The 24496-nt window shown below is 41.4% G+C and overlaps 1 protein-coding gene across 1 annotated transcript; it reads right to left on the bottom strand.

The window, feature by feature from the left end:
* Window positions 1–14998: 14998 nt before the first annotated feature.
* On the bottom strand, window positions 14999–17117 carry LOC141646701 (2-methylpropanoate--CoA ligase CCL4-like). The gene has a single exon (XM_074454605.1). It carries the CDS (start codon window positions 16935–16937, stop codon window positions 15258–15260), a length of 1680 nt encoding a protein of 559 aa, XP_074310706.1. The 5' UTR covers window positions 16938–17117; the 3' UTR covers window positions 14999–15257.
* Window positions 17118–24496: the final 7379 nt, after the last annotated feature.

The raw sequence follows: 24496 nt of genomic DNA, 5'->3' as shown, positions 1-24496 counted from the left end.
GTATGTATAGACTTTCACCTTTTGTCACGTAGTGGCCAAGTGGCTAGCAGGTGGAAAGACTTACTTACCCCTCGGCCGAGGGACCCATGGCAGGCCGGCGGACCCTGTTGATTCACCGCCGAGGGGTCTTGGATATGAGTTCGCGGATGTGTGCCCCGGCTGGCTGGTTGCCCCGGCCGGGACCCATCTCGACAGCCGACAGTGCGTCGGTTATTTGTCTAAGCCGTTGACTTCTTGTGGATATCTTTGACCTTGCTCAATATGTTGGTCAGTCGGTGGGTGCGAGAATATGCCTCATCAATTTGCCCCCAGCGTAGTCTATGCCGTGGTATGGGCTCCGATGTATGTTGAGCGTATATTCTGCGCAAGACAAAATTTCTGCCCCGGCTTCTTCCGCCTCGGCGTGGCCCTGCTTAGGCCGTACCATATCCCCCCTCCACATGGTTGTGTAATGGACATCCGATGTGGAAAAGGCAATGAAGCTGGCTGAGACCGGGGTGGAGAGTGCCGGTTGTTTCTGATTGCCCCCTGGCCGGTACTTTCTGGCTTGGTTGATCATGTGGCCGGCGGAGAAACGGATACTTGGGAATTTGTTGAGGAAGATGAACAGGCAGAGGGATATGAAAGGGCGTGTTGAAGACGCTTGGTCACTGTTGCATTGATTGACATTCAACTGTTGCAACGATTGACATTCCGTGGTTGCATGTCCGACACGTGTCTGTTTGTTGATTGGCTGACGTTTCATGGGCTGAGCCCTGATTGGTCCTTCTTTATGGGCTTTCCCCTATAAATAGGGCAGTTAATCCCTGAAATTGGGCACCAATTTCATTTCCTCAAAAATTTTCTTCTCTAGACTTTCAAGGGCTTTTCTCTTCTACTTTTCAGTGTAACTACTCCGGCTAGTACTTTTCTTCAAGGTAAACCAACATATTTTTCTCTTTTTAACTTGTGAGTTTTTTGTAAACACGTCTTTCGCGATGCCGGAACTAGCAAACCGACGCCGGGGTTCTCCGTCGCGTCTTGATGAGGGGGAGATGCTAGACGCCATCCCGCTAAGGTCTGGGGGCCCTAGGTCTCCTTCTCCTGAAGTTGATCCTCAAATTTTGGAGGAATGGGAGGATGATGATGATGTCGATGATGACGGTGACGACTTCGGTGATGATGCCGAAAGGGCTCATCCTAATGAGGGGAGGCGATCGTCATGGATCACGGCGACCCCGTAAGGTCGGCCCGACCGTACTTGGACCCATAAGTTTGCCGTTGCTCCGCGAGACATTTTTCGAGGGCCATTTCTACTTTGGCGGGGGATACAAAATTGTTATCCCCGAGGGGGTCAGCCATCTGTTGCCCTCCACCGGGTTGCACCGGCGTATATATCCGCACTGGAGTACGGGCTCCGGTTTCATTGAATGATTACGTTATGGCCATCATTAGGGCCATGAACGTCGCCAGGTGGGCCACTGCACCCGTTGGCTATCGGGACCATAGTCGGCTTTGTCTCGCTCTGTCTTTTTAAGGGGGAAGTCCCAACGGTTAACCTATTCCGTCGGCTTCACCACCTTCGGCCGTCATTTTCTGGTCGCGTCGGATGGTACAGCGTGCAAATGGAGCCGGGTTACGTCTCCGTTGATAAGCTATCTTTTTGCAAAGACTGGAAAGATCGGTGGGTGTATATTGAGGTGCCGGATGACTATCCGTTGCCCCGGTCCTTCCAGAACCAAGTTAATTTGCGGTGCGAGACTAAAGCGGAGCACGACAGATGGGTCACCCGGAAAAAGCTTAAGATGGACGCCAGCAAGGTCCCTCTTACTGAGGATGAGAAGCTGGCGATGAGGCTTTTCGAGGCGGACAAGAGTGGGGTGCCGAAAAGATGGATTCCCCCAACGCAGATCATTCTTCAAGATGAGCTGCTCTGCCATGTCGGCCTCATACCGGCCCTAGCACAGGGTGAGTGGGGTCGGTGTGAGGCCCATCACTGCTCTCAATGTTTTTGTCCGTTTTGAATTTTGGTTCATTCCTTGCTTAACTCTCGCTTTGCTTCTTTTGCAGATCATTTTGGCGCGGACCTGTCCGAGGATATTCTTAAGAGGATGGGGCTGCACAAGGACAAGACCGTTGCTAACTTGCACCCCAAGGCTCTGGCCCGTGATCGCAGGACGTCGCCGAACGATCTGATGGATCAGCAGCTGAAAGGCCTGAATGTGGAGGCGGCCCAGGCGAGGGTTGCTAGTAACATGCCGCGCCGAACGCGGAAAACAAAATCTTCGGCGGTGACGACATCGACATCCGCTCCACCTTCCATCCCTTCAGCCCAGAAGGAGACGGTGGAGATCGTTGACATTACTGATGGGGGGGACTCCGATGCGGAGGGATCTCCCCTTATTCGTAAAAGGAAAGAACCCACCCCTGCTGCTGATACTTCTGCTGCTACTGCTGCCGGCGAGGAGATGCGTCCTCCGAGCAAGAAGGCCAAGCATGGTACGGATACATCCTGTGGGTCAGGCTTAGCCGGTTAATTAGGCGTTCCTGGTGACAGGCTTTCCGATACGTCCATGTATACTGACACGGATGTTTTAATTGATTTTTTGTAGATCAACCGTCGGCAGCCGCCATTCTCACTGTGCGGCAATTGGAGAAGCAGCCTGAGAAGGCGGGTGATAGAAATGTCACCGTCGATCCCACACCTCAGAAGGTTTCCCCCACCGAGCTTGTGGCAGAAGGGAGGAGAATAGGCAAGAGGCTGGCGAAATGGACTCAGCTAGCCGGCTCCCACATTATGGAGCAAGAGAGGACAATGGCCGAGGTCGCCCCACGACTCGAGCGGCTAAGGCTGGAACTCGACGCGGCGAACAAGGAGGCTAAGAGGGCCAAGGCTGAGGCTGAAGAGGCAGTCCGTGCAGAGAGAAAACTCAGGGAGGACGCTGAAAAGGAAGTCCTTGCTGAGAGAGCCAAGGCCGAGGCTGCGGCGGCTGAAGCTGCTAAGCTGCGGGAGATGCGTGACCTCGTTCAGAAGCACGCCGACCTTTACCTTACGCAGAGGAACGAATTTAGGGACTTGTTCCAGTGCCAGGGGAAGGTGGTCCGGAACAAGGACGCCATCATCGCCCAAAGGGAGGAGGACATTGAGAGACTCCAAATTGTTCTTCTCCCTAACATGTGCGCCCAATACCGGGACCTGGCTGAAGAAGCTTCCAGGGAAGTGATTGAGGAGCTCTTCCCTCTTGATGGCTCCTTTCCATGGGACAAATTCGACGAGCTGTTTGACGACAAGCTCGAAGCTAAGGAGGAAGCCGCGAAGGAAAAGGCCAAGGAGGAGGTAAGGGTGAAGAAGGAGGAAGAGGCTGTCGCGGAGAAGGCGGCCCTTGCTGAGGAGGCTAAGGCGGCCAAGCAGGAAGCCGAGAGGATGAGGGCGGTGAGTCTTGAGGAAGCCGAGAGCGAGGCCGAGACAATTTTCCGGGTCGTCCATTAAGGATGATCTTCGCTAACGCCGCGATGGTAAGCGAAGAACAGGCATAGGGAGGCGGGCGGTCGTCACCAGGCTCACCCGGCGTCTCGGACAGCTTGAGCTGTTCGGGGGCCAACTATTAAGCCTTTCCTCTCTGCCGTCTTTTGGCGCTTAAATGATATGTCTGTAACCTTTTGCCTTTCTTTCCCTTGTATTTTGTACAACTTTGGTAGGTTGTGTTTTGGGCTTATCCTTATGGGGGACCGTCGTCGCATTTCTTGTAATCTGTTGAACATTTTTAATAAGAGCTCGTTTCTTTTGCCTCCGGCTTGGCCGAGGTTTTTACCCCATTTTTCTGAGTTGTCTTCTTGCGCTAGTAGTTGAGCATCTTAACTGTAAACGTTTTCACTTTGCCTCTGGCTTGGCCGAGGTCTTTTCTCGTCTTCGTCTGATTGTCTTCTTACGTTATTAATTGAGCGCCTCTTTTGTTTTCGCCTCGGCCTGGCCGAGGCAGTCTAGAGTGCGTATCTCAACTGTGTTTAACGTTCCCAAGATATGTTGACCGCTTTTGCGAGTATCAGCTGTGCTGGTAATGACTATCGTGGCGTCTACCTCTTGGAGTGACTGCTGCGACGTCTACCTCTTGGGGTGACTGCCGTAGCGTCTACTACTTGGGGTGACTGCGACGGTACCTGCTTCTTGATGATGACTGTCGTGGCGTCTACCAGTTGGAGTGACTGCTACGACGTCCACCTCTTGGGGTGACTGCTGTAGCGTCTACTACTTGGGGTGACTGCGACGATGCCTGTTTCTTGATGATGACTGCCGTGGCGTCTACCACTTGGAGTGACTGCTGCGACGTCTACCTCTTGGGGTGACTGCCGTAGCGTCTACTACTTGGGGTGACTGCGACGGTGCCTGCTTCTTGATGATGACTGCCGTGGCGTCTACCACTTGGAGTGACTGCTGCGACGTCCACCTTTTGGGGTGGCTGCCGTAGCGTCTACTACTTGGGGTGACTGCGACGGTGTCTGCTTCTTGATGATGACTGCCGTGGCGTCTACCACTTGGAGTGACTGTTGCGACGTCTACCTCTTGGGGTGACTGCCGTAGCGTCTACTACTTGGGGTGATTGCGACGGTGCCTGCTTCTTGATGATGACTGCCGCTCTTGTCGGTGTGATAGTGTGAGCCGATGTCTGTTTCTGATAGTGACTATGGGGGGAAATGAACACTTTCGTGGAAAACTTTGATGATTCCTCATTAGATATAAACATGCGTTGGGGTGCCCACAGCTGTCTTGGGCACCTCCGCCGCTATACAAAATTTTTCCCGAGATTGTCAGTGCCCTAATGGCTCATCAAAGGTGCACCCTCCATGTCTGTCAGCCGGTGTGTCGGCGAGGGATCGTCGGACCTGGGAATGTACTGTATCTGGAAGGACTCCAATTCGGTGGTGTTGGCTTTTACCCTTTCCAGGTATCTTACTATCCCGTCCTCTCGAGCCTCACACTCTCCTCTGATTTGGCTGGCCACCAACAGTGAGCATGTCTTCACCACGACGTGCTCCGCCCCGGCAGCCCTAGCTAACTCGACTCCATTTATCACCGCCTCGTATTCGGATTCGTTGTTTGAGGTCGAGTGGGTAAGTTTCAAGGCGTGCTCAAACACGTCCCCGTTTGGGCTGGTGATAAGAATGGTAGCCTCTTAGCTGTTCGCCGTGGGGGACCCGTCAGTGGTTATTTCCCATACGCCGGGACGCGGCTCCTCTTGGCCGGTCGGGGTTCCTTCAACCATGCCGACGTCGGTATTCATCGGGTCACCCTCCTGCTGCAAGGATGGGCTCTTCCCCTTCCCTGACCTCTTTGCCACTTTGAGGGACTGCATGTTGCACCCTATGGCGGATATCTGGGTGTTGACCACCTCGTCCTTCTCGTCTTTGGAGACGAGCTTATGCGCTTCCCCCCGGTCCGAGACATACATCAGTGTCAGGGCCCGGATTGACATTACTGCATCAGCCTCGCTCAGAGTGACGCGGCCTATGAGGACGTTATAGGCGGACGAGCCGTCAATGACTACGAACTCAGATAGGACATTCTTCGCCGCATTCCCCTCGCCGAACATCACGGCGATCGATCGACCCGGGGTACCAGGCGGCCGGAAAAAGGCGTACAACGGATTGGTGCGGGGCTCAAGTCTTCAACTTTCGGACCGAGGTTAAGAAAGCACTCCTGAACATGATGTTCGTGTAGGCGCTGTGTCAATCGGGCACCTCTTGACCAGGTGGTTGGATATGTCCAAGTGGACTACAAGTGGGTCGCTGTGAGGGGCGATGACTCCCTCGTAGTCCTTCTTCCCAATAGTCATGTCGGGGATGTTGGAAGCGGGGACCGCTGTTTTGGGCACAAAGTTGATGGCCTGATACAGCTCGTTCAGGTGCCGTTTGTGCCCATGAGCGGACCCACCATTCTCGTTACCCCCGATGACAACATGGATCACTCCTATCCGTTCAAAGACGGATTTCTTATTTGAACCGCCGGCCTCAGTCTTTTGGCCTTTGGCAACATACTTGCCGAGGCTCCCCTTCCGGATTAGCTCTTCAATGGCATTCTTGGTGCTTGCAGCGGTTGTCGATAAGGTGACCGGTGTGGCCGTGGTATTCACAAAGATCTTGGCTCGTGTCACCGTCTCCTTCGGCTTGGGGGCCTTTCCCATTTCGGCCCTCGCCTTTGCTCGGGCGAAGACCTCGGCGGCAGATACAAACCGGGGGTGTGATCACTGCCGCCTTTGGTGGTACGTTCCCGAACTCCCCGGCGCCCGCCGAGCTCGCTCCTGGCATATCTATCAGACCGTGACTTATTATTGTCACGACGTCTTTCATCCGGGTTGTCCTCCCGGTGGCTCTTCTTCTCTGAGTGCCCAGCCTCGCTGTGGCCTACCCAGGTCTTGTGATAGTCCTCTACCTTGATGGCTTGGTCGGCCATCTTCCTGGCGGCGTCTAAGCCCAGGCCTCCGGACTTGATGAGCTCGTTTTTCAAGTCTCCCCTTGGGAGGCCTTTCATCAGTGCGAAGGCCGCCAGCTCGGGATTAATCTCTCGAATCTGCTGAACCTTGGCATCGAACCTCTTCACATAGCTTCGTAGAGACTCGCCCCCCTCCTGCCTGATGGTTAGGAGGTCCGATGTCTCCACGGCCCTCCTCTTATTGCAAGAGTACTGGGCTAGGAAGGCGTCCCTTAGGTCGGCGTAACAGTATACCGAGCCGTCGGGCAGCCCTTTGTACCAACTCTGAGCCATCCCATGCAAGGTCGTTGGGAAGACTCGGCACCAGACTTCATCGGGTTGTTCCCACACCGACATGTACGACTCAAAGGCCTCGGCATGGTCGGTGGGGTCGCTATCCCCTTTGTATGTGAACGCCGGCAATTTTAGTTTGGTTGGCACGGCGGTGTCAAGGACATAGGCTGTGAGGGGCTGTCTGACCACGTGTCGAATGATACGCGGCGATCGGCTCCTCGCATTCCTAGTCCGGCTCCTTCCCTCGTACTGGGTGGGGCTTCTCCTCCGACTATGGTAAGTCGGGCTTCTTCTCCGACTCTGACGAGTCAGACTTCTTTCACTCCTCTGAGGCAGGCCTCGTCGGTGTCGCGGCGACGCTGTCCTCCCGCGGGTGCGGGAAGGACTTAGGTCTACCACTGGCACTCTGGGCTCCTCCGGCGTCTTGACGGGGCCAGCTTCTTCCAGTGCTCCATTCAAGTCTCTTGGAGTCACATTCTGGGCCCTGGTCTCCTGGACGGGTTCCGCCGCTCTTGTCGGTGTGACAGTGTGATTCCACAGACCTAAGTATGTTATATGTTACCACCCGTGCTTGTAGAATGACGTCTTTGGTGACAGGGTGATTCCACAGACGGCGCCAATTGTTCCGGGTGTGATTCCAGAGCAGTTATAAGTTACCACCCGTGCTTGTAGAATGACGTCTTTGGTTGAATCCTCCTTGCGGTCTCCTGAAACGATGAACAAACTGAGGGCTCGGCTTTGGGCCGAGCGAACTCACTTCGACGCTCAAGTCAGTAACTTAGAGAGGTAAGTTGTTGTTACTTGGCAAAGTACGTATTGTAGAGAGATAAGGAAGATATTACCAGGTGAATAGTGATTCTTAGGTTAAATTGTGGATCCTCTACTCAATGAGAGTAGAAGAGTATTTATAGACTTTCACCTTTTGTCACGTAGTGGCCAAGTGGCTAACAGGTGGAAAGACTTACTTACCCCTCGGCTGAGGGACCCATGGCAGGCCGGCGGACCCTGTTGATTCACCGCCGAGGGGTCTTGGATATGAGTTCGCGGATGTGTGCCCTGGTGTTGGTTGCCCGGCCGGGACCCATCCGACAGCCGACAGTGCGTCGTCGGTTAAATTTTGTCTAAGCCGTTGACTTGCTGTGGATATCTTTGACCTTGCTCAATATGTTGACTGGTCAGCGGGTGCAGAATATGCCCCATCACTTTTGATTCCCTTAAGTATTGTCAGAGATAACTCTTAAAAGAGTTTATATTACTGTTTTTACAATAATGATTTCTAACGTAAGTTAATGTTTGGAAAATCTTTTAGTTATTATAATATATACTATGTATTTCTTATTTTATATTCAAGTGATGTTTCTAATTTTCATATAAAAACTTTTAAATTTCATTTGACAAAATAATGTCGGTAAAAAAATTATGAAAATAATATTATTAGATTCATGGTAAGAAATGCTATCATTAGAGTATATATAGATTTCATATAATTTGCACATATTAAAGATGGTGTTTTCATAGTATGTTATATCTCCCACATTGAAAAATAATATAGGTGTGATAAATATACTACATATAAAAAATAGAATTTTCCCACATCAAAATATAGCATAAGGTGGGTGATTCTATGAACATCCTTGGAATTTAGGCATCAACCCAAAATCTTTTGAGTCGCTTAAGTATTGTCTTGGAGAGCTCTTAAAAGTTTATATCATTATATTTTCTACCTATAGAATTTATATGTCCCATATTGAAAAATAATGTAGGTGTGGTAAATCCGTAAATATACAATGTTTAAATAATATAATTAGAATTGTGTTAAAAAATATTCTATCATTAGAGTATAGGTTCTTATCATTTGCACATATTTTAATTATGATAAAAAAAATAGAAAACAAACGTCAATGGTAGCACGTGTAATCTATCAAAGTTCAAGGTTACCATGAGAAATTTCCAATATTATAATGATATAGTTAATTAAATTTGCATTTAAAAGAGAGATATCCGTACCAATAAAACAATAAAGGGGTATTATTTTTTAATTGTTATTTTATTGCTACGCCATCAAACTTAACGTTCATTTAACAGCCTTTACATTAGAGGGTACCATGGGCAAAAAAATGGAACCTCAAGGGTACCATGGGCAGATTTTTAAAAGTAGGGGTAACATGGAAAATCTAACAAAACTAAGAGGTACTACGGGAAATTTCCGTATCTCAATTATTTTAATTTTTTTTTTGAAGAAAAACAACGTACAAATATTAATGGAGAGTACTTGATCATATTATTAAATTTAAATATAACTATTAGATATAATGAGTAGCAATTGTATGTATTCGGTATTCGAGATCTGGTTGGATGTCGAACTAAGTGCAAAAAAGATGGTGTAATTCTGAATATGTTATTTGTCCCACATTGAAAAATAATGCAGGTTTGATAAATATATATTACGTATAAATATTAGAATTTTCCCATATCAGAAAAAAAATCCAATTTTTGTGAATATATTACTTATAAATAGTAGAATTGTCCCACATCGAAAGATTAATATAAGGTAGGGTGATTATATAATTATAAATAAGAGTTAACCCGCGTATATATTAATCTTTTTTTTGAAAGAGATATTTTAATAATATGTAAACAAATCATTAGACATATAATGTAAACATTAAACGCTTATAACGTTTTCTTTTGCATTATAAATAAGTTAATTACCCCGTTGCAACGCACGGGCATTCAAACTAGTTTGCTAATAAATCAATTTAATTTTATAATTAACCGGTATTGTAGGTTGCTATTATTTCATTAATTTGATTAGTTTAACTATAAAGTTGAATTTGTTTATTTATTGTCAATTATTTAACTTGTTAATCCGATTTTTTTTTCTTTTGTTAATTCGATTTATTTTTAAGTTCATTAGATATATGACAGGGCTTGTTTACTCTGGCCCATGCGAGCGTAAGTGGGCTTTCAGACTTTTGGGGTATTATGGGCTACATTCCTACCCAAGTTCCAACCTATTTCTCTTGAAGCTAAAAAAACTTTTTTTTACCCGATTTGTAAACATCGACAACGTTTTAGTAACTATCGTCGACGTTTTCATTGCAAAAGACGATAACGCCCCCAACATCTCACTAACATTTTCATTTCCTCTCTAATTGAAAAAACCCAAAATACTCAACAGTCAACACCCAAACCTTCCACCACCATCCCACACCGCCACCACTGCCACGCCGCCACCACCACCAAGCCACCAACCGCCGTCAAAAACCATAAAAGTTTAGTCACTTTTCTTTTGTTTTTGTTTTTTTTTTAAATTAGCTTAGTAATTAATTTTATTGTAAAATTAATTTGTGTCCCCTTTGTCCCGGTCAATAGTTATCTATTTTCATTTTTAGGCGTATCATTGAACAGTTATCTATTTACATTTTTGATAATCTTTTGTGGGTCATTTTCCATGTATGAGGTTAAGTGATTTATGTGGTCCAAATTCACTCATACTTATCTCCTTAATATTTGTGTCAAAAGTAATACTCTCTCCTATTCGGATAACTGTCCCATTTGGACAATGGCACGAAAATTAAGGAATAAAGTTAAATAATGAAAAATATTGTATAAGGGTAAGAATATAGGAGAGTTAAATAATGAAAAGTTTACTAATAGGATGAGCTAGGGGTGGTTGGGGTCGTAAATAAAGAAAAGAGTCAATGGTAGGAAAGTCATTAAACATGTCCAAATATGGCAAATGGGACAGTTATTCCGAATAGGAGGGAGTAGATAACTATTGAAAGAGACAGAGGGAATATAACTTTAATAGGGGGCTTTAATAGTAGGTAGTAGTTAGTTTTAATTCATGTATTACGTTTTCAATTTTTAACCGGAATTCTGGAGAGGTGTTGTTGTTGTTGATTGGGTGTGTATTGTTGTTAGTAGTTTGTATTTCGTTTTCGATTTCAACCGGAGTTTTAATAATAGTTTGTAGTTTGTATTGTTGTTGTCGAAGGGGTGATGTTGTTGTTGTTGTTGTCGATTGGATATGTCGAAGGGATGGTTGGAGGGGCTGCCATGGCGCAACGTTGGAACTCAACGTGAAGCCATGGTCTAACGTTGGAATTCAACATGTATCCATGGTGCAAACGTTTGTATTCAACGTTAATGTCATGGTGAACGATGAATCCTTTCGTTTGATCCATGGTTAAACGTTGAGATTCAACATTCAGCCATGATCAAACGTTGAATCTCCACGTTTGGTCCATGGTCGATTGTTGAATCTCAACATTTCGTCTATGGCTCGTTCAAATTCTTTTAAACCGTGTTTATTGCCTTTATTTGCCAAATTTTTTAAATTATTTTAAGTTTTCTATTCGATATAGGTTATTTTCTAATATTTTTTATTTGTTTAATGCAGATGGGAGATCGAAATGAAAGAGGAAAGAACATGCTAATGCAGATAGGTTATTTTCTGTTCCGGGTATAATTCCAGAGCAGATTTGTTTACCACGTAAGCTTGGTGAAATGATGCCTTTGCTTGACTCGACTCTTCCTTGCGGTCTCTCCTGAAACGATGAACTTTGCACCGAGCGTACTCACTCCGACGCTCAAGTCAGTAAACTTAAAGAGATTAAGTTGTGTGTTACTTGACAAAGTATATTGTAGAGAGATAAGGGAGTTTATACCAGATGAATAGTGAGTTTTAGGTTAGATTGTGGATCGTTTCAGGAGAGACCGCAAGGAAGAGTCGAGTCAAGCAAAGGCATCATTTCACCAAGCTTACGTGGTAAACAAATCTGCTCTGGAATTATACCCGGAACATTTTCTAATATATGTTGGTTTTTTTTTTTAATTTAGTTTGTTTTTACCAGAATTTGAGAGAAAATTGTTTAGAGAGAGAAAGTAGTGTGAGGGAGCAAGGGGCATGTTCGTCTTTTGGAATGAAAATGTCGTCTATAAAAATCATCCCTCTTTTTTTAGTGATCAGAGAATTCACATCCACTATTTTCGGTGTGCACCGGTTAAATCATCGGGTATACGTAATAGTTTACAAACCACGTAGACCAGGAACCGAAAAAACTTGTATGGATAGCATCATGATGAACAAGTGAACATAATAAATAACGGAAAAGAAAGATATTCTCTCCTGTTCACTGAAATTGTAAAATTGATTGAATATAAGTATTATTTTAATAAAATGTTGTACTTTTAGAAAAGGGCAAAGGGAGCAACATTATCGACTTATCAGTAGTATCACCATATCGCGTGTACACATTAGCATAGCTAAGGTGTGCTACCAAGGACAACCACCACAACATTCACTTAAGCCCAATGGAGAGGCAAGTTCCTATTAATGGTCCGGATTGCATTTGAACAACATTTAACGGTTCTAAATTTACACATAAGATAAAAGAAAATGAGGGTGAAAAGAGAAATTATTATTTAAAGAGATTGTGAGAGGAAATGGAGAGAAAGGAAATGGAGATGATCCATTTCTCATTCACTTGGTCACTACATGAAAAAGTTTGTCAATCTCCAACTGATAAGACCATCCCCAAGCACGATTATAAGGCAGGTCATGACCTTGTTGGGTCACCTTAATCAACAATTAAGCACAAGATTAGCGTGACCTCTTTCCAAATTAACGTGACCTTTTGGTAAAAGAGGTCAATATTTGTGACCTATTTGATTGCTCTTGACCCAATTGGTGACCCAATAGGTGTCACATTTCGGTCAGAAATTAATAAAGACACGCAGGGGTTCGATAGTAAAGTCATTTCGATCCAATCCATTCTTGGGGTCAAATAAAGACAACGGATATGTCAATGACCTAGCACGACAAAGCACTCTCCGAGGGCATGGAATGTCTCTTTTTTTTTTGGTAAGAATCTCGCTTAACGAAAGGGAACTCTCTAAATTCTTTCACACAATTGTATCTTTGTTGTTTAGGATTACCGATTTTACATTATGTATGAAAGAAGGTGATACATAATTACGTAAAGAAAAATTCTTGTGTCCTCTAGAAGGACCGTACTCCTTACACCTAAGTCATTATAATAATTACATTTGATAGATTGTCTTTAAATGTACGGAGAACGATCCTCCCAAAAAACATAAGAATTTTTCTTACGTAAATACTTGAATAGCATGATCTAGTCATGTAGGGTCACACGTTTATTTGATGCCAACAACTTACGTCCTACACTAGTAAAGAAAATTCATTCATCATTCATGTCATCTGACTCACTGATCATTCACTATTCTACCCGATTCGCATCAGCATTTAGCCTTATTCAACCCCAACACCACAAACTCCTTCCAAAAGATATATACTTCGTACTTACTTGTGTGTCCGACACTCGCACACGACACCTGTGTCAGTACTTTATTTCGCTTGTGGGGTCGCCACAATTACTGCGATAAGTACTATTTGGACCTCAACCATCACTTATAAGAATTTGAATAATTTTATTTAGGTTAGATCGTCTTTTCATATGGTATCAGAGTCAGCGTGATCAAAAGATCACGAGTTCAAATTCTGAAAACCTCCAAAAAAATCCCGTAAGTGGAATTTAAGCACACGCTATGAGTCCGCAATTCAGCATGTGTATGTATAATCCACTTTTCAAGCCCAACAGACAGAAATGTTTTCAGTATATGTCGAATCAATTGGGATTCTCTCCATTTATGCCTCTCTCCATTTCCTTCCATTTCTTATTAACGTTCACGATTTCGTTTTGAAATGATCCAACGGTTGATTGTTTGATGAGTTGGTGGATGTATAATGATTTAATATTGTTGTATTAGAGGAAATGGAAGGAAATGGAGAGAAAAAGGAAATGGAGAGGATCCATACTCATGTCGAATACTCGAATATATGACTTAGATCAGGGCCGTCTTTGGACCCGTGCGGGCCGTGCGGTTGCACAGGGCCCCCAATTTTTTGGGTCAGAAATCAAAGTAAAAGAAAGAATAAATAAATACAGTACACTAAATATTCAATGAATGATAGTGTCTTGGTGGTTAGTAATTGAGTTTCTATACATAAGGTCTCAGGTTCAAGGTTTGGTAGCTACATTTACGGACTTTTTTTATCCTTCTTTTTTAAGATTCTATGTCTTAAAATGTTATATAGGGTCCCATATCTAGGGTTCGCACAGGGGCCCCCAAAACCCCGAGACGGCCCTGACTTAGATCATGTTCACTAGATTGATAGTATACCAAAACATACATAAATCTGGTAGCTAGGTTGGTTCAGGACAATAATGTAAACCGGACATGATCTACACGGCAGTAGATATTTATACCTTCCCTTCATAAAAATCTACTAACAACGACAAAAAAAATCGCCTTTATAGCTGATATACATGTGTTAAAGATGACGATTGAGGGTGAAAGTTTGAAAATGAAATATTGTGTATTTTTTCGTTCATCATATACCCAATTTATACAATATAAGACTCTATGTATACATTTAATGTACTGAAGACATTTGCCATATCGACTTTATTGTTAACAACATCAACAAAAAAAATTGCGTTTATAGTTGAAATACATGTGTTAAAGATTACCATTGAGGGCGAAAGTTTTTCCTTTTTTTTTTTTGGTCTCCTGAAGCGTGCACATAGTCGCATTATAATAAAGTGGAAGGGGGATTCGAACCTGGGACCTATTGAGGGCGAAAGTTTGAGAATGAAATATTGTATATTTTCTCATTCAACATATACTCAATTTATACAATATAAGACTCTCTGTATACATTTAATGTATTGAAGACATTTGCCATGTTGACTTTATTGTTAATAACATCAAAAAAAAGTAAAAAAAATCGCGTTCATAGCTGAAATACGTGTGTTAAAGATTACGATTGAAGGCGAAAGTTTGAAAATGAAATATTGTATATTTTCTCATTCATCAATACCCAATTTATACAATATAAAACTTTGTGTATACATTTAATGTACTGAAGACATTTGCCATATCGACTTTATTGTTAATAACTTGATAACAAAGGGAAACAAAAAAAAACTTGAAAATTGCTAAATCTTCACTGCTTCATACTAACAAAACCCGGAATTTTATTTTCGTAATTATTCGAGATTTTGAGTACCATAAAATTATATTTTCTGGCTCCGCTACTGATTACAATCGACTACTTTTCGAAATATCCAACCCCTTAGCAATTTCCCTAAGCACAAATTTCTTAATTTTGCCAGTAGAATTCTTAGGCAATTCATTACATGTGTTAAAGATTACGATTAAAGACAAAAGTTTGAAAATGAAATATTGTGTATTTTCTCATTCATCAGATACCCAATTTATACAAAATATAAGACTTTGTGTATACATTTAATTACCGAAGATATTTGCCATATCGACTTTATTGTTAACAACATGATAGCAAAGGGGAAAAAAAACTGAAAATTGCTAAATCTTCACAGCTTCATACTAACAAAACCCGAAATTTTTTTTTCATAATTATTCGAGATTTTGAGTACTATAAAATTATATTTCCTGACTCCGCTACTGATCACAATCGACTACCTTTCCCTTTAGAAGTGTCCAACCCCTTAGCAATTTCCCTAAGTACAAATTTCTTAATTTTACCAGTAGAAGTCTTAGGCAATTCATCCTTAAAAACAACAGTCTTAGGCACCATATAATGTGGCAATTTCCCTCTACAATACTCAATCACATCCTTTTCAGTCGGACGCGCCCTCACACCGTCTTTCAAGCTTACAAAGGCGCAAGGCGTCTCGCCCCAGTACTCATCAGGTTTAGCCACCACAGCGGCCTCGTTAATTTCAGGAAAAGTATATAAAACTGACTCTACTTCAACACTACTAATATTTTCGCCTCCACTTATGATTATATCCTTTGATCTGTCCTTAATTTCTAAGTACCCATCAGTGTGCATTACTCCTACATCCCCTGTCTTAAACCATCCATCATTTCCCATACAGTTTTTCGTCGCAATTGGGTCTTTTAAGTATCCCAGCATTAAAAACCCGCCACGTAGGACGACTTCTCCTACGGTTTTTCCGTCTTTTGGGACCGGGTTTTGGGTTTCAGGGTCGATTATATCGACTTCTGAAGCTGATAATGTCCGGACGCCTTGGCGGGCTTTTAGTTTCGCTTTTTCCAGAGCCGGAAATTTATTCCAGTGTGGCTTCCATGCACAAGAAATGACCAGTCCTCCGGTTTCGGTTAAACCGTATCCGTGGCTGATGATAAACCCTAGGGATTCGGTCCGGAGGAGGACGGCGGCTGGTGGTGGTGCTCCGGCGGTGAGGAGGTGGACAGGGCGGCGGAGTGGGGTCGGGTTGGGTTGGTTTGAGAGCATGTTGAGTATCACCGGGGCCCCACACATGTGGGTTATATTGTACTGGCGGATGGCAGCGTGGACGGTGGGGCCATCGAATTTACGGAGACAGATGTTCGTGGCCCCCACCGCTGCCATCCCCCACGTGAAGCTCCACCCGTTCGCGTGGAACATTGGTAGAGTCCACAGGTAAATTGGTTGTTTCGGGACTGACCAATCCACCAGGGCGTCCATTGACATAATGAACGCCCCGCGGTGAGAGTGGACTACACCCTTGGGTGCTGACGTGGTACCCGAAGTATAGTTTAATACTATCGGGTCCCACTCACTCTCAGGTCGTACCCACTTAAATTGTGAATCACCCTTTTTGATCATTTCCTCATAAGTGGTCAAATACTGGTCAATATTTATATTGACCTGGGTTTGAATCTCGTCAGCATTATTATTACTTTCTTCAATCAGAACCAGTTTTGGACGAGGGTGGGTGGGAGGAAGGACCGCGAGCGCATCAACCAAAACCCCGAATAACTGATAATCAACGAATACGAGCTTAGTTTCGCTATGACGAATAAGCACGGAAATCGTCCTAGGGTTGAGACGGATATTAATATTATTAAGAATTGCACCCGACATGGGTACGCCAAATTGTAGTTCATACATAGCAGGAATATTAGGTGCTAAAACGGACACAACATGACCCCTTCCAATTCCTAATGACATTATCGACGATGAAATACGTAAACATCGACTATACGTATCGGACCATGTATATGTCGTGGAGTCGTAGACGATAGAAGGGCAGTCACCGTAGACGGTGGCTGCCCTCTCTAGGAAGCCTAAGGGAGTAAAGGGTGGGGAGTTTGCTTTGTTTGGTTTGAGATGGTCCATTTTTTTTATTTTTTATTTTTGGGAGATTTTGGTAAGGTAGGAAATGGGATGAGGTACGAAAGTTGGTAGTAAGTAATAACGAAAGATCAAGAGATAAGAATGTGTTATATGGACCTACACTAGATTCCGTAATTGAGAGAAATTGCTTTAAAATAATCTTGATTTAAGACGGAATATTCGTCTTAAATTTAAAAGGATCGGGTCTTTTAAGGTAAATGGGATAAAAGAGTAATAAAAATTGTCTTTGATATACAAGTAAGCTATGTTACTGAGACTCGTTTAGAAGTATCCGACACAAGTGCGTGTCTAAGTGTCGGACTCGGCTATTATTCTGAAAAATATGCATATTATGGTCTAAAATGAAGCGTCCAAGTGTCATACCCATATCTGAGTGTCGAGTGTCGGACACGGATACGCTAGGAAATTAGAAGAGTCGGAGTAACATAGCAAGTAAGTTTGTAAATGTATATTTAACCTGTTTTCGTCTTAAGACGGATACTATATGGACAAAAGGTTTTGAGCTAAAATGATTGGTTTAAGACAGGATATCCATCTTAGTCATAAAGCGGATCAGGATTATTATGGTAAATGAGATAAAAGAAGTAATAAAAGTTGTCTTATATATACAAGTGTATACTAAACTTGTTTTTTGATCTTAAGACGGATATTGTCGTTCTGAAAGAGACGTATTTCTTTATATGTATGGACAAAAGGTTTTGATAGTCACATGAGAGTTGCAAAAATCAAGAAGTCAAGGACGATAAGGAAGTTTATCTTAATGACAACTTGTTTTAAATATGTGTACACCATCAATAGTGTTATCTCGAGCACCGAAAGGACTCGGTCAATAATTACTCTCGTACAAAGATAGAGCGTCACCCGATTAAATTGACTTTTAATATCACCTTCACACGGAAATATTATGTAAAAATAAGAGATTTGTGTATAATTTACGTATGCATGTGAGAGGATGGTATATTATAGATAACCAAGATATTATTCAATAATATTATCTCATTTTCCTTTCAAGATTCTTTCCTTTCAAATGAGAATAGGAAAAGGATAAAGAGCTTTTTTTTTTCTGACATGCATATGAGTTGGATATGATTTGGAAGTGATTACGTACGTAACTTACCATTGATGTGGAGTGAAATTTACTTTAAGGTTGATTCTTGTTATTATATGCAAATTTGATCTTAATTGCATATAAAATGTTGATTAATTTTCTTTAATTTCATGATTATTATGCTTAACATTGAGTTTACACGAGTTTTTTAGATTTAGAGGCGTAAGAAAATTGTCAAAATATTTATGCTTTTTACAATATTAATTATATAGGTGATTTGAGAATTCCACGGTCTTTTAAAAAGAAACTCTAGCTTGATAAGGGTCGACATTATTATAGATTTATAGCGACCATTTTGTCAAAATATAACAATAGTCCAATAAATACTAAGGATTTGTTTTTGGACTTTCTTCATTTTAAGCTCGTCTTACCATAAAATTGTCTTATAAGAAAAATCGTGTAATAATTGTAAGTTGTAACTAATTGGTATAAAGGTATATCTCTTCCTACAACAACTCGCATATAGGACCGTCTTATAACATAAAATTGATTCAAAAGAAGAGAAGGCCAAAGATAATTTTTTATTTTATTTTTATTTTAACAACACGATATTTTATGATAAAAACTAACATATTTAAATATACGGAGTAGTTATTAATATAAAATTTTAAGTTATCAAAATAAAATATATTTTTTACAAGTCTATTAACTAATTTTTGGAGTTTTTGATTATTTAATTAAAAAAGGGATTTGGGTTTTTGGGTTTCTTGGCTGGTCTTATGCTATAAGACTGTCATATAATCCCTTCCATCCACTCAAAAGGTAACATGAATTCACTTTTCCCTCACAAAAAAGTGGGTTCATGTTATATTTGGAGTGAATAGGAGGGACTATAACAATTTGTGCTCTTCATATTAGTCTCAACTCTTAGTGCCCAAATAGCCCTTTAGAGCCCGAAAGCCAGTTTGAGCCCGTTAGGTTTGGGCTCATTTATTAGGCCAACGCATATGGCCTGATCCGGCCCAACTCACAGGCTTAGGTTATTAATATCAAGGCCCAACTCAACTTTGGCCCAATCCACGATCACCTCTATTCTATAAGTACTAGTTTTAAACCCGTGCAAAATTGCACGGGTATGTATTTAGGACGGTATGAATCTTTTTTGATGAATATTTAATTTTTACATTTCTACTGTAATTATCTAATAGTTCTATATCAGTGATCTACATGTTTAATGTAGATCAGTGATCTAATTGGAAATGAACATTCCCGACGTTTGTTGAAGAGTAAATTTACTCGGTAGCCTATTATTGTCACCTATCATTTTCGATGTGCGCGGCTAGTAGTTAAGTTGCCGAGTTTTTAACTGTAAGTAAATACTCCGTCATGATTTTTTTTTTTCAAATATATCGCACTATCTAGTTTTAAAAAAGTATGCTTGTAATTTATTTATTTTTAGGTGAAATGTGAGTATATATATTATATCAAGGAACCAAGATACATATACAAGGTTAGGGGTTCAAACCCTGGTAAGCTCAAAATCAAACAAAAAAACGTACAGCATAACAGATAACCAAGCCTCATTGCAAGCAACTTAACCACCCATTAGTGCTGTTAGACATCCCAGGGCCAGCTTTGCTGCACCCTCTTCTTCCTGCCATCTCCTCTATCTGAGCAACTAACAGTTCAGGCCTCACAACAGACTGATGGAGTCTGGTGATGTTTCTCTGATGCCATATCATATAAAGATAAACATTGAATACCATAGTCATTGCCTTCCATTGTATACTTGTAATTTATTCGCATTATATGTAATTCAATCACATAATTAAATATAAATCATTCTCGTAATTATGTAATTTTATTGTTATTCAATTTTTTTGTAAAATTATGTAAATTCTATAATTTGTAATTAGTTTCATTTATTCCGATTTGTAATTCATACCGTTTATACACTACAAGAAAACACGACAAAGGCGACAGACATACTACAGTCGCCAAATTGGCGACAGAAAAAAAAAAATGGGCGACCACTATCCGTCGCCAATTTGGCGACTATAACTTTTTATCCAAAAATCCGTATGAAATCCACGGGCGACGCAATATTATCCAAATTGGCGACCGAAATCAGTCGCCAAATTTGGCGACCATTACCCGTCGCCAATTTGGCGACCAAAAACGGTCGCCAATCGTCTGTATATTTTTTTTTTGCCAGATTCTCACCCCGTCCCCTTCATTCACTTCAATCAACTTAAAAAAAAAAAAAAACGCCCAAAAATCCGACGACCCGACGCCACCACCAACTACAACGACCACCGGACGCCACCACTCGCCGCCGCCATCCGCACACTACATCCCTACCGACCCTTTGCTTATAATAAAGGTTTGTTTTCGACTCAAATCGATTTAATTACTTCAATCCTTCATATTTTGTTTAAGTTGTGATACTTATTTAGTATCTAGTTGTAATTTATACATTAGTGATGCTTATTATTGTATGTAGTTGTAATTTAATTAGCATTTTTGTTAATTAATTTGAGTTAGGGTTAGAAATTGGGGTTTTTGTTAAATTAGTAATGTGATTTGATTAGGGGATTGTATAAGGTAGTATAGTTTTATGAAGGTAGAAATTGGGGTTTTTGTTAAATTAGTAATGTGATTTGATTAGTGATGCTTAGTTTTAATAATATTGAAGTAGTATTGTTGAAGGTAGTATAGTTTTATGAAGGTAGTATAATTGTAGGATTGTATAAATTTGCCTTATAATTAACCAAATTAAGTTAGAATGATTTAATTAGCATTTTTGTTAATTAATTTGAGTTAGGGTTAGAAATTAGCATTTTTGACAACTTGTATAATTAACCAAATTAATTAAGTTAGAATGATTTAATTAGCATTTTTGTTAATTAATTAGCATTTTTCTTGAATGGAATGAGCATGATGTATAAATTTGTTAAATTAGTAATGTCATTTGATTAGGGGATTGTATAAATTTGCCTTATAATTTTGACAACTTGTTTAATATATAATGACCTAGTACCCGTTCAAGAATTACTCATTAGGAGCAATTCTTGAATAGTCCCCATTTTGGGACTGTCTTTGTACGTTTCAAGTCACTTAGGTAGTAAACACATAGTTGTGATTTTATTAATGAGAAAAGAATTTGGTTGCAAATTTCTCCAATGTTCTCTGAATACATATGTGGAATATGTATCTTTTCCACATTGTGTATTTGGAGAACTAAGGGGAATTCTTTGCCGAATTTTTTCTCATTAATAATTCACAAATGTGTGTTTGCTAGTGACTTGAAACGTACATTGATGGGTTTAGGTTGGAGTGATAAGGACCCAATTGAAATCTTGAAATTAGCATAAAATGGAGGATGAGATAACCATTGCTTTTTTTGTTGAAATTAAATATTATTATTTAAAATGGTTAGTTTGCTATATATTGCTTATAGATTAAAATGAAGAGATCGAACGTATTTGGATGTACGAAGAAAGAGTAGATAAGAAGAAACGTCCTATCGCTAGATTTGTAAAGGGAGTTCGTGGATTTATTGAATTTGCTAGATGTCAAGATTCATATGATTTGGAACAACATAAACTTAGGTGTCCTTGTACTAAATGTAAAAACTTAAAATATTTATTTGACATTGAAGTAGAAGAGCATCTTGTTACAAATGGTTTTTTTCCAAACTACTACAATTGGATCTCCCATGGAGAAAAATATTATCCCGAAGAACCTCAAATCCAACAAAATGAGAACCCATATAGAGAAATGGTACTTGATGCCTTTCAGTCTAATGATTTCATTAATGACGACCGTGTACCAATGATTGATGAAGAACAACCAAACCCAAGAGCAAAAGCCTTTTTTGACATGCTAAGTGCTTCCGAAAAAACCTTATATGAGGGGAGTAGAATGACATTGTTACAAGTTGCACCCAGGAACAATTCCTTGTCCGTAGGAAGAACAACCCGGAAATTGATGACAATGAGCTATGGTTTGATCTTGTTGAGGGGTTCCAAAGAGGAGATGTGTATGGAGCCGGGTCGGCAAAGGAGATTTTCTACCCTCCTACAAGAAGAAGAGGGTCAATTTCCTCCCAACAACAACCTTATACCCCAAGTGTCGTGAGTGTGCTCCAAGCTCAATTAGCCGCCAGGGAGAGGCAGGATGCCGAGAGGGAGAGGCGGGATACCGAGAGAGATGCTGAAATTCGGAGGATGAAGGAGGAAATGGACCGGATGAACACCTTCTTCGCCAATTGCAACACCGGGTGGCGCCCGCAACCAAAGGATCCTAGAGATCCTAATCATGGAGGTGGTAGTGGAGCGGGAGCAAGTTTCCCTGTTATGTAGTTTTTTAGAAAACATGTTATTCCCGGATAATGTTAGATGACCAAAACTCGTAGAACTCGTAGTTGTGTGTATGGAACATGATTTTCTTTATCAAGTTTGGTTGTGTTGGCTTCCCATGTGTTCTCTCATTGGAAATGTTGGTTTATTTGGGTTTTTACGTATTTGGCTAGGTCAAAAACGATTTTTAGGCTAAAAAACATGTAAATTTGGCGACGGACACTGGGCATTTGGCGACGGGAAACCGTCGCTAAGTCTCTGATCATGAATTAATTTTATGGGCATTGGCGACGGAGAACAGTAGTTTTGGCGACCAAAATCTGTCGCCAAAATGGCGACCAACATCTGTCGCCAAAATGGCGACCAAAATCCGTCGCCTTTTTAAAAAATATTGAGATGACGTGGATTTTAGGAAAGCGACTAATAACAGTCGCCTTTTTAGCGACTCATGACAGTCGCCAATTTGGCGACGAATTTTGGTCGCCCGATTTAAAATATTTCAGTCGCCAAAATTGGCGATTTAACGCTGTCGCCAAAAGCGACCAAACCCAGCTACGAAATGCGGGCGACGGGTCTTAGTCGCTTTATTCTTAATGGCGACTGTTCTCAGTCGCCTTATATGGTCGCCAATTACCTTATTTGTTGTAGTGATATGCCATTATTTCATTTATTCGGAATGTATAAAATTATTTCATAGTAATTGTTCTAAGACGGAATTTGTCGCATGTTTGTATTGACGTAATTCTGAAGAAATAAATACTTTGCACACTAACGGGTCCCACCATAACATGAATTTCCAAAAAAAAAGGTTGTATTAATGACGTGGCACGTCCTGGATTGAGTATTGTCTTCTGAATTAATAAAGATAAGATTTGTTATCCGTCACGGTTTAATAAAAAGAAAAGGAATTTATAACACCCAAATACGTTGAACTGTTTCACTTACCACAATCCCCAAGGATCGTTCCCTCACTAAAGATTATAAGGGTCGCGCAACTGCCACTTCAAAGAAAAGGTCTATGTTGTCAGTTTCTTTTTGCAGGTACACCCGCAGTACAATTGCCATTGTGAGAATGAAGCAGGAGGAAGTCCACTTTATCGAGTTCGACGCCCATTACCGTCCACTGTTCAAAAAGAGTCGTCTTGTTTCTTCGCTTGAAACTACTTGTACTGTTTCTTCTGTTACTAATTGGGTATCAAGTAGTTTTAGGTTTGGTTATGTTCCTTTGTTTGTACTTTACCTAGGTAGTTTGAACTGAACTGTTTTATTTATCAAAGTTTATTGTTGTCAAAAAAAAAAAAAGTTGAACTCAAACAACACAACAGTTGAATCAAATTAATATGGATTATGGTCTTATGGAGTACATAAACTCATCTCAAATTTGATTATTTTATTCACGCGTCATTAACCAAACTCTACCACTTCCAGAATATATTGGCGTTTGGTTCAATAGCATAGAATGGAATGGATTGGAATATGAATCAATTCCCTCATAAACATGTTTGGTTCATCTTAAAATTGTAGAAGAAAGGAACGAAGTTTGATACCAAGGGGGGAAGTTGGATATGGGATTCCAGGGGTTGGAATGGAGTTAAAATCCATTGGGTATCTAACTCCATTCCAAAAGACTTCAACCAAACATTGGAATGAAGCAAATCCATTCAAATCCATTCCAAGAGAGCCAACCAAACACCCAGAAAATAGACATTTAAGAGACGAGACCCTCCTTGCCATTAACGACAATTTGTAAATGTTGTCTAAAACCTCAATTAAAAACCTCTCATAACCTCTCTTTTATTTTAACCAATTATTCAAAATGATTGGGAAAACCTAGACCTAACAAATTGAGCTGACCCAAATGATCGACCCGAATAACTAGCCCGTACCCAACCCGACACCCAAATTCAAGACACGAGTTTAACCTGACCGAATATAACACGAGCGGAATATTTATCATTACATACTGATTCTATACATAAATAACCAAATAACATTTGACCCAAAAATAACCGAAATCCAACCCAAACCTTTAAAAACCCAAAAACTAACCCGCGTCAAATCTAATTCGATTGACCCGTTTGTCACGTCTAGATAAACCGTCTTACTTGACCACCCCCATTTCCCCAAAGATC

Source organism: Silene latifolia, chromosome 3 (genome assembly GCF_048544455.1).
Source record: "Silene latifolia isolate original U9 population chromosome 3, ASM4854445v1, whole genome shotgun sequence".
NCBI lineage: Eukaryota > Viridiplantae > Streptophyta > Magnoliopsida > Caryophyllales > Caryophyllaceae > Silene > Silene latifolia.
The sequence above is the reverse complement of the archived record's forward strand: the minus strand, read 5'-3'. Positions and strand labels throughout refer to the sequence as shown.